Source organism: Heterocephalus glaber, unplaced genomic scaffold, assembly GCF_053883595.1.
Source record: "Heterocephalus glaber isolate CG9 unplaced genomic scaffold, H.glaber_assembly_v1.0 deba00001729, whole genome shotgun sequence".
NCBI classification, from domain to species: domain Eukaryota; kingdom Metazoa; phylum Chordata; class Mammalia; order Rodentia; family Bathyergidae; genus Heterocephalus; species Heterocephalus glaber.
In genome coordinates, this window is record NW_028258440.1 from 4,064,531 (window position 1) to 4,079,035 (window position 14,505).

General features: G+C 45.0%; 1 protein-coding gene across 9 annotated transcripts in view; it reads right to left on the minus strand.

Annotated features, from left to right (window-relative positions):
- Positions 1-461: 461 nt before the first annotated feature.
- Arhgap36 (Rho GTPase activating protein 36) overlaps positions 462-14,505 on the minus strand; it is a 54,771-nt gene continuing 40,727 nt past the window's right edge. Inside the window, exons 2-13 of one of the 9 annotated variants that reach the window (XM_087199784.1) lie at positions 8,347-8,505; positions 7,017-7,082; positions 6,273-6,520; positions 5,866-6,058; positions 5,588-5,643; positions 5,192-5,342; positions 4,529-4,677; positions 4,181-4,357; positions 3,857-3,954; positions 3,492-3,724; positions 3,043-3,216; positions 462-1,702 (exon numbers count right to left, since the gene is read on the minus strand). In XM_087199784.1, the coding sequence (XP_087055910.1) occupies positions 1,545-1,702; positions 3,043-3,216; positions 3,492-3,724; positions 3,857-3,954; positions 4,181-4,357; positions 4,529-4,677; positions 5,192-5,342; positions 5,588-5,643; positions 5,866-6,058; positions 6,273-6,520; positions 7,017-7,082; positions 8,347-8,461 (1,818 nt within the window). In that variant the 5' untranslated portion in view covers positions 8,462-8,505 and the 3' untranslated portion in view covers positions 462-1,544. Of the gene's footprint in view, positions 1,703-3,042; positions 3,217-3,491; positions 3,725-3,856; positions 3,955-4,180; positions 4,358-4,528; positions 4,678-5,191; positions 5,343-5,587; positions 5,644-5,865; positions 6,059-6,272; positions 6,521-6,732; positions 6,868-7,016; positions 7,083-7,754; positions 7,868-8,156; positions 8,210-8,346; positions 8,622-14,505 lie in introns of those variants that run through there. The other 8 variants (XM_021240611.2, XM_021240609.2, XM_004860066.3 and 5 more) reach the window with 8 other exon arrangements.

A 14,505-nucleotide genomic window follows, 5' to 3' on the forward strand; every position in this document is an offset into this window, starting at 1 on the left:
CCCTTCTTCTGTATTCCACATGACCTCTCCCATTTTTCCCATATTACCCCATCCATCCTCTTTATTCCACATCACCCTCCCCCTTTCACCCTGTCACTCTCTCCTCCTTGTTCCACACTGCCCCTCCCCTTAATCCCATGTCTCCCCTTCTTTATTCCACATTACCCCTCCCCCTTATCCCACTCCGCCCCTTTCTTATTGCACACCATCCCCTCTATTCCACATCACCCTTCCCCTTTACTCCCTGTCACCTCTTCCCCTTTATTCCACAACAACCCTCCCATTTATCCCATGTCACTTTGCCCTTCCCTTTAGCTCATGACTTCACCTCCTCTTTGTTCTGTATTACCCTCCTCCCTTTATTCCTCTTCCCTGTGTCCTTTCCCCCTCAGCTCTCCTGTCAGATTCCCAACTCACCCCAAAAATTTGAAAAGGAAAAAAAATACACAGTAACCCATGAATATGCTGCTGTCACAATACAGATGTTTATTAATGATTTAATGATTAAATGACAGAGAAGTTTTAAGAATCACAAATCTTCGAGTTTTGCGGTTGTTACCCATCATATGATCAATTTCTATCCCTCAGTACAACACATTCTTCATTCTATGGATCTTAGCAAGTGTTACCCATAAATATCAGCTGTAATTTGGATGTCATACTTAACCCATATCTGTGTGTTACCAGACCATGTCCCCAAAATTTGTACTGTCCTGCATAGAAGAACTACAGAGATGACAGATAAGAATATTTGTAATCAGGTGATTTTAGCTACTTGAAACTATTGAGTCCTTACCTAACTAGCCATTTTGCAGACATCAGCCATCTTTAAAACAAATTTGGGTACTAAAATCTAATTTTTCCTCTAACTTTTGATTAACCCTGGAAAAGCTTGTTGGACTTATACTTGAGGTTTCCCTGTTGGCATGATCTGAGCAAATCTGCACAGAATTTGGGGAGTGGCTCTTTGACAAGCTATTGGTCTAAATAATTTGGAAAAAATCCTGAGGCGGGGACATGAGTATGAGTTGGTGTGACATGGGTTAGCATTAATTGTTTGTCAGCTGTCTGTAAGCTGACCTAACGTTCTAGCATGCCTCTTGAGGGCCTTTCCAATTAAACTCTCAGGAGGAGGGTAGGAAAGTCGCAAAAAGCATGGAATCTTCCTTCAGGGAGGGAAAGAACCCCGAGATTTGTGAGCTCCTCTGGGAAAGATGTTCACTACAAATGTAATATCAATTATTGAAAAGGTTGTAGTGAAAGAAAGCCAGGATCGAGGGGTAAAAGCGATTGCAAGGTAGCACCGGAGTGCCCCAGACATAACACAGAAACAACTATGTTTTTACCTGCTGAAGAGACCTAGCATCCCCACTGAAGGGGGGCAGTGTATTTGGAACTCCCATCCTGATCCGAGCATCAAGGGGAGCTCCTTCTTACCCTCAGATGTGTGACTATCTTTAAGTTTCTCTTTAAAGTTTCCTGTGACATTCCAAGTCTACCCCCATCCTTGTCCCCTGTCCTGTGCCTTACAGAAGGAAAAATATCTAGGGAAAGAAGTAGCGGATGCCAGTTTTGGCCTTCTTTTTCCGGGGTACACGGAAGATTGGGCTTTTCTGCTCCGGAATGGGGAGGTTACCCGATCCTTCCTCGTCGTCATAGGATTGGACAGCGCCAGGGAGCACAACTGGATCCTCAAAGGAACCTGGAAAATAGTCACAATGTTAACTCCTATGTTTTTAGACTTTATTCTTTACATAGCATGCAAGCAATAAGACCCAGTTTTGACTTTCAAATAAAATACAAGGCAAGAAGGTAGGGCAGGAATGATTCTCCCCATTTAACATGTAAGAAAAGATCTTCGCACAGATCTCTAAATCTAGGACCACTGTGGAAGCTAGGGTAAGGGCTAGGTTGGGGGGGTATGGGCCCCAAGCTTAGAGTAAGTGGGCAATGCCACCAAAGAAGCCTGACTAATTTTACCAAGCAAATGAGTAACAAAGCTAGAGCGGGAAGCTTACAATACTGAGTCCAGGGGAAAAAACAGGGATTACTTATCAGTGAGTCTAGGGAAAACCTGTAGCTCATGACTTGGCCAGATTGAGATTTGTTTTTAAGGAGAGTGGTATCCACAGGTGATGCCACATCTGCATCTTCTTTAAGGAACTGAGTTGCCTTTGGATTTTGAACTTCTTTAGGGTCTACATCTTTAGGCATTGGGACGTCTTCCACATTTATAACTTCAAGATTGACAGCTAGGTCTTGTGGAGAGTCTGGAACTGTATTGAGAATGGAGACATCTTCAGTGTCTGGAGTCACAGTGCTCACTTCATCATTTTCAAAAGCATAGAGTTGGTCTTCCTGGGCATCTGGAATTTGAATTCAGGCGTCCTCAGGCTCTGGGAGCACATTGAGAGCTGAGTCTTCTAGGGCAGGGCTTTCCTCAGAACCGTGGTTTTCACCAACATCAGAGGTTTCTTCATGCAATGGAATTTCTTCATCACCCGAGGCTTCACTCACCTCTGAGGATTCTTCCTGGTCTTCAATTTCATCAAAATTGGAGACATATTCAGGGCTTGTGTCCACATGAAGTGTAAGGACCTCTTTGGGCTTGGGGGTCTTCCTCAGAGCCAGCAAATCTATTGACTTCCAGAGCATCTTCATGATTGGGAATGTCTTCAGAATCTGAAGTTTCTTCACTATTTGGGATGCTGTCAAGATTGGGATCTTTTTCAGAGTCAGAAACTTCACTAACCTGTGGGGATTCTTCCTGATTGAGGATTTCATATGCTGCAGGGGCTTCTTCAGGACTTGGGACCACATGAAAAGCTGGGACATCTTTAAAATCAAAGTCTTCTTCAGAGTCTGAAATGCTACTGACCTCCAAAGAATCTTCATGGCCTGAGATCTCTTCAGCATTTGAAGCTTCCTCACCTGTGGCTTCATCAACAGCTGGGATCTCATCGAGACTGCAGTCTTCTTCATCATTATCTGAGACATCTGCATTGTGTGGGATTTCACCAGTGTCTAGGGCTTCTTCCTTACCTGAGATTTCCTCTGTATCTGAGCTGTCTTCATTGTTTGGGATTACATCGAGATAAGGAACTTCTGCGAGGTTAACATTTTGTTGGTCTTCATAATTGGGTCCTTCCTCAAAGTCATAGTTCAGGTTTTCACCAGCATCCAAGGTTTCTTGCACATCTGGAACTCCTTTGGGGTCTGGGACCATATCAAAATAAGGTATTCAAAATCTTAGACTTCAATGAGTTTTGAAAGTTCAACATCAAATTCTAGAATATCCTCAAGTGGAGGAAGATGATCAAAATTTAGGGTATCATCATCACCTTCACTTTCATCAATCTCTGGTATACCCCCTAGATGTGGGCCTTGAATCTTAAGGTCATTTGGGATCTCAGGACCTTGAACCCCCCACAAAAAAAAACCTACTACTTTATAGAAATATTTAAATACTAGCTCTTCATTGACTGACACACCTTTCTCAGAAGACTCATCATCCTCACGGGGCCTATATTCAGCAAGGACCTGACCCAAAGGAAGGGCCTGACCTTCAGAAAAGGACTGATCAGTATCAAGGGCATGACCTCCAGTATGGAAATGACCTTCATCAAAGGGTCTGCTTTGACCAAGGACAGCAGCACGGGCCTCAGCAGGGGAATCCACTGGGTCAGAAACCAGAGCGTCCTCTTCCATCTTGATGCGAGCACTCCTGAATGGGAAGGAATTTGAAAAAAGTAAGTTAGTTTGTACTTGGATTGGTTAATTTAAAGACAGTCTTGATTTGTAAGCTCCTATTCGTGAATGAGCTTCAGGCCAAGCATAAACAAACAAAAAAACTCACTGGATTTTCCTCAGATTCCTGCGTCTGATAAAATCAAGGGCCTCAGGGCTGGAGTTCCACACACGCTTAGCAACCTGCCTCTGAATATGGGGAGGCACCTGAGGGTTAAATTAGCAATGTTAGCCTTTATTGCATACCACCTTTCCATGTATTCTTTTCTCCATCAAGTGCTCAGGCCTGAAGGGATGTTGAACACCATATATGGGAAGAATTTCTAGATGGGGGAATTTTGTGACTGCCTGCTTTGGTTGTCCACATACAACTTTTCCTTGTCTTGTGAACAGATGAGAAATGTGTGAAATGTGTATCCAAAACCTCCCCTACCTGGAAGAGAACATCCCAGTTATCAATCATGGCATGGACCACATTGACAGAAGCAACGTAGTGGTCAGTCCTCAGTTGTGTTTTCCTGGACTCTCTCTTGACAGGCTTTTCCTCCTTCAGGAGAACAGATCCAAACACCAGGGCCAAGTTGGTGGAAGTCATGCGGTTACCTGGAACCTAGGTAAAAGAAAGCAGAAAGCTAACTGAGCAAGGACTGGAAGTTGTGTAAACAGATATGTCTCCTTTTATGCTTCTCATTCTTCCCTCTCTTTGCCATCCTACCCACTCATACACCTTCACACACATCCCCTCCTGCAGTCCTTGATACCCTTTCCCAGGTATTTTTACCACTTGTCCATCAAGGTCAATGGAGTCCTCGGAGTACTCAGTGATTTTATGCAGGACCTTCAGCAGGCGCTCCAGGCTGTCACTGTGGCAGGGTGGCAACAGGTAGACCAGCAACTGCAGGGCAGCAAGCTGATCCTGGGGCTTCAGGGCTACAGGAAGAAAAACAGGTTGGGTCAGGGGCTAGCCTCGGCAGCAGCCCGATACCAAGGGAGATGAGTTTCTGCTTCAGAATTGCTGGTGGCTGTGGAGTACCCTGCAACTTGCTTTTGCTTATTTCTAAAGCATTTGAATTCAGGAGCCCTAAAAGCAAGAAGTGCCCTTCCCCACTCCCCATCAAAGTCAGATTTCTATACAACCTGGATTCATCTTTGCCCTGAGAGGGCACACACACCTTCAAGAAACTCTAGAGAAATTACCAAGCAACAAATTCATAAGGGACTTTTAAGACATGCAGAAAGTAACTTGGAGGGTTTTTTTTTAACTTCTTATTTTTAATTGACAAATCATATTTTTATTTATTCTGGAGAGGTGTTTTTCATTTTCTGGTGTTCATTCTGCTTCAGTTCCTTGAGGGTCTTGCAGCTTGAACTTTGTCATTAGCCCCCCCTAGATCCCCACAACATTTCCCATCCATGCGACAACAAGGGAGGGCACAGGACTCACTTGCCGTCAGGAGGAAAGACTTGCGCAGATCATCCGGCAACAGAGAGTCTTGCATGTCACGGAAAAACTCCTTGAGGACTACAGCCACATCATACACATTCTGATTTTCATCCAGCACTACATCCAGACCTTGATCAAATTCTTCACGGAGCTAGAACAAGGGAGAGAAAATATGGACCATCTGCCCTGCTTACCATAGGTTATCCCTCTTGGTCATTCCTTCAGAAAATCCCAGGCTTCGTTGGAGGTAGCTGGTAATGTGGTGGTGGGGGGTGCTAGACGGAAGACCTTGTCCCCCTCACCTGTCATGACACAGCTCTCAGGTCTGTGGGCGAGCCCCACTTCCATCTGCTTTTTCTTACTCAAGGAACAAACATGTAAACATAGTAGGTTTACCTGACGCACTTTCTCTGCAGAGCGTTCCATGGTGAAAATTCCCACTGCGCTTAGACCTGAAAGAAAAATCCAGATCTTTAACATCTTTGGCTCTCTTCCGTGTGAAATTTCCTTTTGCTTCCCTTAGGAACTGCACCGCAGCCTCCTCTGGTGTCAGAGTAATGTTATCCAAGCCCTTCCCCTCATGACTTTTTTCTCTCCCCATTTCTAGAACACCCCTCCCTTCTCTTTCATTCCCTCCCCTCTCCCTTTAGTTAACCATTTGTGGTCCCCCTTACCATGCTCTTCAATGAACCTGCAGCAAGTTTCAACCACCTGGGGGATTTGTTTTGCAATGGGATTGAGGCTCATCTCGGTTTTCGATCCCCAAAGCCTCTCTCCCATAGGAAATGAAGCCCTTGAAAGTTGCAGGGCCTCCAGCAGCAAGGACCCGTCCTCCAGCTCAGCCAAGCTATCCACAGACATGGCACCCTGTGGAGAAATCAGAGCATCTTTGGGGGGGGGGTGACCTTCCTGAGCACTGTGTGCCATTCAGACCCAGAGAGACTGTCTCTGTGGCAAGCCAAACACAGCCTTCCAACAAATTCTGCTCAGCCCCCTCCCCTGAGGACCCAACCCTTGGGCTTCTGCCCAACACCACTGGACCCCTCAGCCCCACGTCTGAAACCTGGAAGGTTTAACTCACTCGACGCCCACGGCGCGTGAACTCCCGGGGCAAAGCAGGCTCATTCCTAGGGCGATTGAAAAAGAGCCTGACGCGACCAAGCATCCTCTGCATTATGTTTCGACGACGACGAGGACCGCCGCCGATAGCCTCTCTGTTGGCTTCTTCAACTTGCATCGCGGCTGTCAGTTCAAGATGCTTGCGGCGGGTAAACTCATTCACCAGCACTTCTTCCAGGCGAACACCAAACGTCTGGAGCGATGACAGGGCTGGAGAGCCAGGGAGAGAGAATGAGAAACGTCAAAGCGCTGCAATGCTTAAGTGGTGGGGGGAGCACTTCTCTCCAAGCAACCACCCAGGGCCACCCCCCCACCCAACGCACCCCACCCAGACCAGCAGCGCCCCTCCCTGGGGAGCAAGCCAAAAAGACCCTCTAGAGGTTAGAAGAAAGGGCTCAGCTTCATTCAAATACCCGACGGACCTCAAGGTCCCTGCCTTAAGTCCTGCCGGGTGTCACCACCCAGATGCTTCAGGGTGTTCTGTCCAGGGTGCGTCCACTGGGAAAGCTCAGGCAGGTCTGAGACCGCCCCATTGCTACTGCGCCATTTCCCGAGAGCACCCCCTCTGAGGGGTTTCTGGGAGGGAGGGGGAGTGTCTTCGGGGGCAGTGGGCACCGCCCAGTCTCCAGTAGTTGCGGGGCATATTACTGTGGGGGAAGGGTGGAGCACTCATTTCTTTCCCAAAGAAAATACAAGAGACCCTCACCACCATCTTGTCCTCTTAAGACCAGAAAACTGTTCTCCAAGGTGTTTGGACGGTCAGTAGTGACAGCTAAGGAAAGAGAAAGAGAAAAGGTACGCACATTCACACACAAATAGGACTTGATAAGTGACTAAAACAGCGCAACGCCCCGATCCTCAGAAGAGGAAGGCGCTGGAAGAGGGGCAGCTCCGTCCAGCCCGCGGAAAGTGCTTTTCTTTCTCTCGGCTTCAGTTTCCCCACCTGACGACAGGATAGGTCCTATCTAATACCTAGAAGACTCCAAGAATTTAACCAACCCAGACCTGCTAAGCCTCAAGGAGCGCACCGCACATCTTGCTACGCACCAGTAGTCTCTCAACGCAACACTTAAAGCAGATATTCAGGGGCTCTGAGGTGCCCGGATAATGCAACAGGCAAGAGGAGGGGCTCTGCCCTCGGCGTCACCACGAGTGAGGGTCGCCAAGTTATTGCGGGCGCGCTCGCACCCGATTGCCGTCGGCTCCCCGCGCTGCGACGCGAGGAGCGGCGACACCTGGCAGTCCCCACGCTCCCAATCCCAATCCCGCAGCGGCGGCTGCCCGAGGGGTCTCCTCACCCTTAGTTTCACTGAGTTCAGGCCGTGCCGGTGGTACGCACCTAGCGAAACCCCGCCCCCTGCACTTTCCTACGCTGCCGGGACGCCCCTCGGCAAGCGCGACCCTCTCCCACCTCCCAGACTCGGCGGTCGGATCTGCCCCGTACCCCGTAGGTCTCCAGGTGCGCTGGAACCCGGTCCTGTGCGGCGTCCCGCGGGCTCCCTCGCAGACTACTGAGGTGGGCACCGCTCACAGCAGCGCACCTTCCGCCGACACCCCTCCACCCTCCCCCCCCCCCCCAGCCCTCCTGCTCTCCGCCTGGCTGGGCACTGGTCTCTCTCCGGGACTGTCGCTCGGTCTCTTCCAACCCCGTTGGCTCTGCCCGTCCCGGTCCTCTCTCAAGAGTGTCCCTCTGCGCCCCTGTCTCACTGTGCCCAATTCTTGTACTGCACCAGATGAGTTGGTCTCTTCACCTGTCCTCTGTCCCTCTGTCCACTTGTCTGTCACTGACATCTGCCTATCTTACTGCCCCTGGCCCCCCAACCCACCCAACTCAACTATTCTTTACCTCTTCTGCAATTCAAGGAAAAGCCTTCAACTCCCACTTTCTCGGTTCCCCAGACTCCTGAACAGTGGACCTGGTCCTAGATAAAGTGCAAGCCCCTCCCACTCTCCTGCAGCCCAAATCCGTCCCGCCCCGCCCCCGGGGGTCCACTCGCCCGAAGGCGAGGACGCCACACTCCGGGGATACAGCTCACCTCGGTTAGGTTTGAATCCAGAGAGGAAGTGCTTGGCCCTGAGTTCTTGGTAAGCAGTCTCCTGCAGCTTCAGACGCTCTAGCTCGGAGAGGCTGTGTATTGATACCACCTTCATCTGGGGGTCTGGACCGTGTCCTGGGGCTCCTCCCAGGATGCTCACTAAAAAAATGAAGGCAGACAACAAAAGCAAAGGGGCCATGATTCTGGGGTACATTTTCCTTGCTGCCTTCAGAAAAGGAATGTAGCCACCCCATTCTCGGATGGATGATTATCTAGACTGCATCATGCAATTGTCACTGGACCAACTGGAGGAAACTGGGGGGGGGGGGGGTAGAGGGAGAGGGAAAACTGGGAGGTGCCTTCACCCTCAAGCAGAGCTGCCTCTGGTTGCTTATTTTGAAAAAATCTAACTTTAAAAAAAATGAGCTCTGGACAGATAGTACAGAAAGGAGCAAAATCTAATTAGCAAAAAAGAAGAAGAAAGAAAGGAAAAGAAGAAAAGAAGCAAGATAAAAGGGGAAAAACCTTACAAGTTTTTAAAAGCACTTTGAGACAAGAATAAAATAGTATTTTCTATTAATTAATTAGAATATTGATAAAAAAATTTTCATGATAATATTGAATGTATGGGTTAGGTTAAAAGAAAAAAAGAATTTCATCTAATCTAGGAGCACTGTAAAATTATACAGCTCTTCCAGAAAACAAACTGGACATGTGGGTCTGGAGCCAAAATTCGTCCCCGGGCCCTTTGCCCCAGTAATGCCCCTTCTAGGAATCTATCTTAATGAAATCTTCCTATGCACAGGAAAAACCATATGAACATGAGTCATAACAGCAAAAAATTAAGGGAATAAAGCTAACCCAACAATGAGATTAGTTATATAAATTATGTAATGACCAAAGTATGGAGAATTATGCAATTCTAAAGTGATGGTTACAAAAAACTTTTTAAGAACAAATACAGAATACAGAATTGTATTATGATTACAATGATGTGAAGAAACACATGCATAAAAATAGAAGACTCAAGGAAATATACCCAAATACTAACAGCCTCAGTATTAAGTGGTAGTATTTTCTTTGCCTATTGTCTTTTCTGTTTACCAAGATTGTGCAACTTAATTATATTACTTTTCAAGCAGAAAAAATCAACTTGCACCAAAACAAACATTATTTTAACACCATTTCCAAAGAGACTCCCTATAGAGAATTGGTGATCAGAGTAAAGTTTATCTTACTATGATGGCAAACCTGTTTTATATGGCTTTCTCCGTGGTCTCCACTATCTCATACTGCTCTTAGGTTCCACATCATCCCCCATAGGGATCTCCCTGCCCCCTACACAGCATCCTTTACTAAACATCCTCTGTTACTCATTTGTTTTTCCATCCGTTCATTAAAAGAAAAAAAAAGAAATCTGTATTAATTGCCCACTTTGTGCCAAGTGCTAAAGATTCAAAGGATGAGCAAGATAATACTACTCCTTTTATAAAAGATTTAACAGTACAGTGAAGGAGATACACAGGCTAGCAACAATTTACAAAACCTTGTGATAAGTCAGTCAATGAAGATATAAACAAAGTACTGTGAGACCAGAAAGGAGAAAACGTCTAAGTCTACCTGGAGACAAGGAAGGGATTGCATCCAGAGGGAGAGAACCGTTTATGCAAAGGCAAAGAGATGAGAGAGAAGTTGTCATCTTCAGGCAGCAAAAAGGGATGGAAGGAGATAAGTCTGGGTGGGCAGGAGTGAGGTCAGAAATGGCCCTGTATGCCACAGTGGTACAGAGAAAAACTCATGGAAAGCCATGAAAAGCTTGGTTTGGATAGAGAGCTTGAAGGATGTAAATCAGCCAAGAGGCAGGGTGTGTTAATCCAAGTCAGTGACACCAAGGAGAACTGATAGGATTTAGGGGAGAAATTTAATTGTAAAGGAAAGAATTTAGGATAGCTCCCAAGTTTATGGTTTGGGTATGCTGGTTCCTAACAAAGAAGATAATTTGGGGCATGAGGATCTAAACCTTTAGACAATAGTAAAGGAGGGAGTCACGTGCTACTTTTCTGATCTCCTCTGTCCCATGGAGTTTTATAATAATAGTATATTATTTGAGAAGAATTTAGATCTCAAAAATTTGGTAATGTAGTTTTGATAGAAGGTAGGTAAGGGTTTATCATGCAATAATCAAACTAAATGATTTGTCCAAGAAATTCTTTGTCCAAGAAAATCCTCCACTTTGAATTTTATCTCCAAAATTCTATTTTGTCCATTTTCCTTAATGGCCAAGTCACAGATATCCAAAAAATGCCTGCCGGATAACTGAGATACAGCATAATAAGGGAGGAAGGTCTTTCTGTGACTTTCAGGCTAAGCTAAAAGAAAATGTCTAGCATGGATTTTTAAAGCTTCTTCAACTGCAAAGCACCATCCTCTGGATCCAAAGTGAGCAACTAAACCCAGCCACCAAACTGCAACCAAAAGATGACCATTTTAACCACAGGCATATATATATATATCTCCAACAGTAGCAGACTAAACCTCTATCAATCCCCACTCACAACAGCAGGTCTAGAACCTATTATTTAAGGGTCTCATCCTGGCACACACAGCCTATATCTGACTTCATTCTTCTAACATCACTCTTCCTCTCCCCTTACCCCAACCCTAACATTCCATACTTGTCTTGGAGTTTCAGCTATTTCTGCATCTGGAGGCTTTTCAGATCTGATCACCCCAAGAGCAGAGCTGGTTCTTCCCTCAGAAAACAGGATGAAAATTAATCCCTCCCTTCCTCAAAAAAATAAGGTGGGAACAAACAGTAAAACCTCAAATCAACACCAGCCCCAAAAAGGAGAGAGAGGAAAAAAAGTCTTTGAGAGATGAGTCAGCCTAGATGCTTACAATTCCGAAGGAAATCAAAGGCCTTAGAATAAACCGTTTGTCATTGCTTCCCTGGTTGAACATACAGGGCTAAACTTAAGAACAATCGTAAGCTGCGTTTCTGCCGGCAAAATTGACACTGTCTTGTTTGCCTCCAACCCTCTCAAGAAACCAGTAGGACATAAGACAGAAGCAGAGATAGAAAGACCCAGTCAAAAGGCAGGTGGGTGAGGTTGGAAAGGGGATGACAGGGCAGGCTTCAACACTGGGGAGAGGCACACAACAGACTCTAGAGGTCTGAATACTCTACTTGTCCTTAGGCCTGAATTTCCAAGCTGAACACAGAAGTAGGCTCCCCATAGGGAAGGAGGTGCCTAGAGACCTCTCTTGCTTCAGAGCGCCTTTCTTTCCCCTTCAGTAAGCCAAGGTACCAGCCCAAAGTGACCATGGGATCAAAAAATATTCAAGAAGGAATAGGAAAGCAAAGCAGGTAAGTTTTAGCCTAGAATTCAAGACATTTGTAAAAACAATTTTCTTTTGACAAGTATCTGTACCAGGCACTGGAGTTACAGCCAAACAGAACAGAGTTCAAAGCCAGGCTTTATGATTTCTTAGCTATATGACCTTAAGAACATCAGTTGAATTTTCTGAGCCTCAGTGGCTGACTTGTGAAATGGGGAAATGACATACTGCCTATTTCTGTGGTTCTGTGAGAACTGAGTGGGTAATGTTTCTGTGGTATGTAGTGTTGGCTTTTAATAAGCATGTTCATATTGAAGGTTCTTTGCAGAAGGCCCGAGATTCAGGAAATATCAGGCTTCAAAAATAATTAGATAAAATTAGAGTTTCTATCAGCACATTGAACAACCTACTCTGTTCAATCTCTACTAAATTTGAATTGCTTTAACACAAGTAAAGATATCGGGGAGACTACTTGGAATAGATCTTTCTTCTTCATTATTCGATTTCTTCCTGGTCAAATATTTTTTTCAAAAATCACTTGATGAAATTTATAAAAACTAATTGCATAATTCAATTTTTCCAATTTTATTATTCAGTTTAGTAAAGTGTCTACTCTGCCCACATCTAGTTCTCTTTCAAACCATCCAGTTTTTCATTGCCACTAACAAAACAACATATAATTTTATGTAGATCAGAAAGGAGTTAAGAAATCAGCAGGTTCCAAAAGGGAAGATTTGAACAAAGACCAGAGGGACACCAGAATCAAGTCCCCAACAATACATAGAGGAAAAACACACTTGGGTGGCATCAGGCCCATTCTTCACATTCTCCTGCAATGCATGGCACAGATGGAGAAACAAATTAATGTTACAGAGGTCACCGGCTTTGACACTGCAAGGAAGAAAGAAGTGTTCTCAGCTAGGCATAAATCCATAGCCTTCACAATTTGGAGGATTAATCACCCCCCTTTCTGATCCAATAGTTAGGAATGGTGCAGTGCTTGCTAGTAAACACGTATGAGAAAACAGCAAGGACTGCACTGATGCCATGGATTGAATCCCTATAAATTCAGCCCTTTGGCACCACCAGATTTTAGCTTCTGGCCACCAAGAGACCTTTGGAGTTTGAGAAATTGGCAGTGCATGGGGCTGGGTGCCCAGGAGGCATTGCATCTATGTTATTCAAATGCCTATGAGCAGAGGGAAGATGGATAAAGACATCCCCACTGATACCTTACAACATGGGACAGAGATACAGGTCTCTAGATGGAAGCATTTGGGCACCCATGTGGTCTGCTAACACATTGCCTCAGTGCTGCATTAATGAGTTAGCCTGTAAGTTGTTATCCTGTAACCTCTCTCAGCACAGGCTGCAGATGCAGTGAACAAAATGACTCATTTTATCCTATGAAGTGGTGATACCCTAAGGTAATTAAATCTGGGGACAGCTGTCTTCAATACATGCAGTCAGCCCATCAGGCCACTGCACAGAGCATAAACTGGAGATAGTACTGCTAAAATATCTTGAAAAAAAAATCCTTGGCTTAAAAAAATGTTTCAGAAACTACTTAGAATGTTAGACTGGTTCATAGATAGAAGGAACTTTAGCCATCACCTCATCTAATACTACACTTCAGAAAACCAAGGCTCAGAGAGGGCAGGGATTTTCCCAAGGCCACACAGCAATTTGACAAAAGAGTCTGGACAAGAACCCAGTTCTTCTCAGTCTCGAGACATTTTCTACTGCCTCATCCGTCCTGCTCTTAATAGCTGCAAGAGCCTGCATTGCTAAATAATGAAATCAAATGAATGCACACATAATCAAAGCCTAATTCCACAAAGCCAGGGGAGGTCATATCTAAAGGCAAGCAGCCACCACAAATTACAACATTTTTGTAAAATAAAAACAGTCGTCACCCCATTCAATGCAGGATGCCCTCCTAAAACATTATTGACTAAAGAAACAACTTAAGCTCAGGGTGGTGAAAGGCAATCTTTATGCTATGAACATTCCAAAGGATTGTGTAAACAAGGCAATGTGACATCAAATACAACACAACAGAGCTATCCTCACTGTTATCTGCAATATGTGTCAGTGCACATAATAGTACTGATATCACAAACTGTATCACATATATCATTTCCCCCTTTTAGTTGCTGATTCAATTAAATTGTAGTGGAAGGAGTAAAAAATAAGCTGTTCTATCAATAGGAAGTAAAAAATTGAGTCCCTAATTTGCCTTGTGCTTTTCATTTGCTCAAAAACTTTCCATATGTTCATACCCAAGCACACAGTAGGTGTTTGTAAGTGTTCACTGAGTGAATCATAAGATTATAAACTCTGGGGGCTTGAGAGAACATAAAGGTCTTATAAGCAAAACAGCTATTTATGATTCATGAATCCATGAATCATGCCACTTTATTCTCATAACCCCTAGAAAGGAGGTAGATTGGAGATTATCCCCCCTCCCTGCTCCTTTTACAGAAAACAACAAACTAGGGCTCTGGAGTGGCTGTGACCCAGCTAAAGTTGGACCAAAGTGCTATGAAGGAGCATTATCTGCTGTCCCTATCTATGCCTGGCCAAGCTTGGCCCTTCAAACCATTTCATAGCACTTCTTAGCATTCATCATTAACATCTGCTGCTTGGAACTGGGAAAGTCAAAGTTCAGCTACCTTTTTTTCTAAAGAGGTGGCTGGAATTTTGGGTCCTATTATGTATGCTTGTTCTGTGACATTCTTTGAAAATAGGGATCCAGAAATGGAATTATAAATGATAGATAGACAGATAGGAAAATATATATACCCATATTTGAAAAAG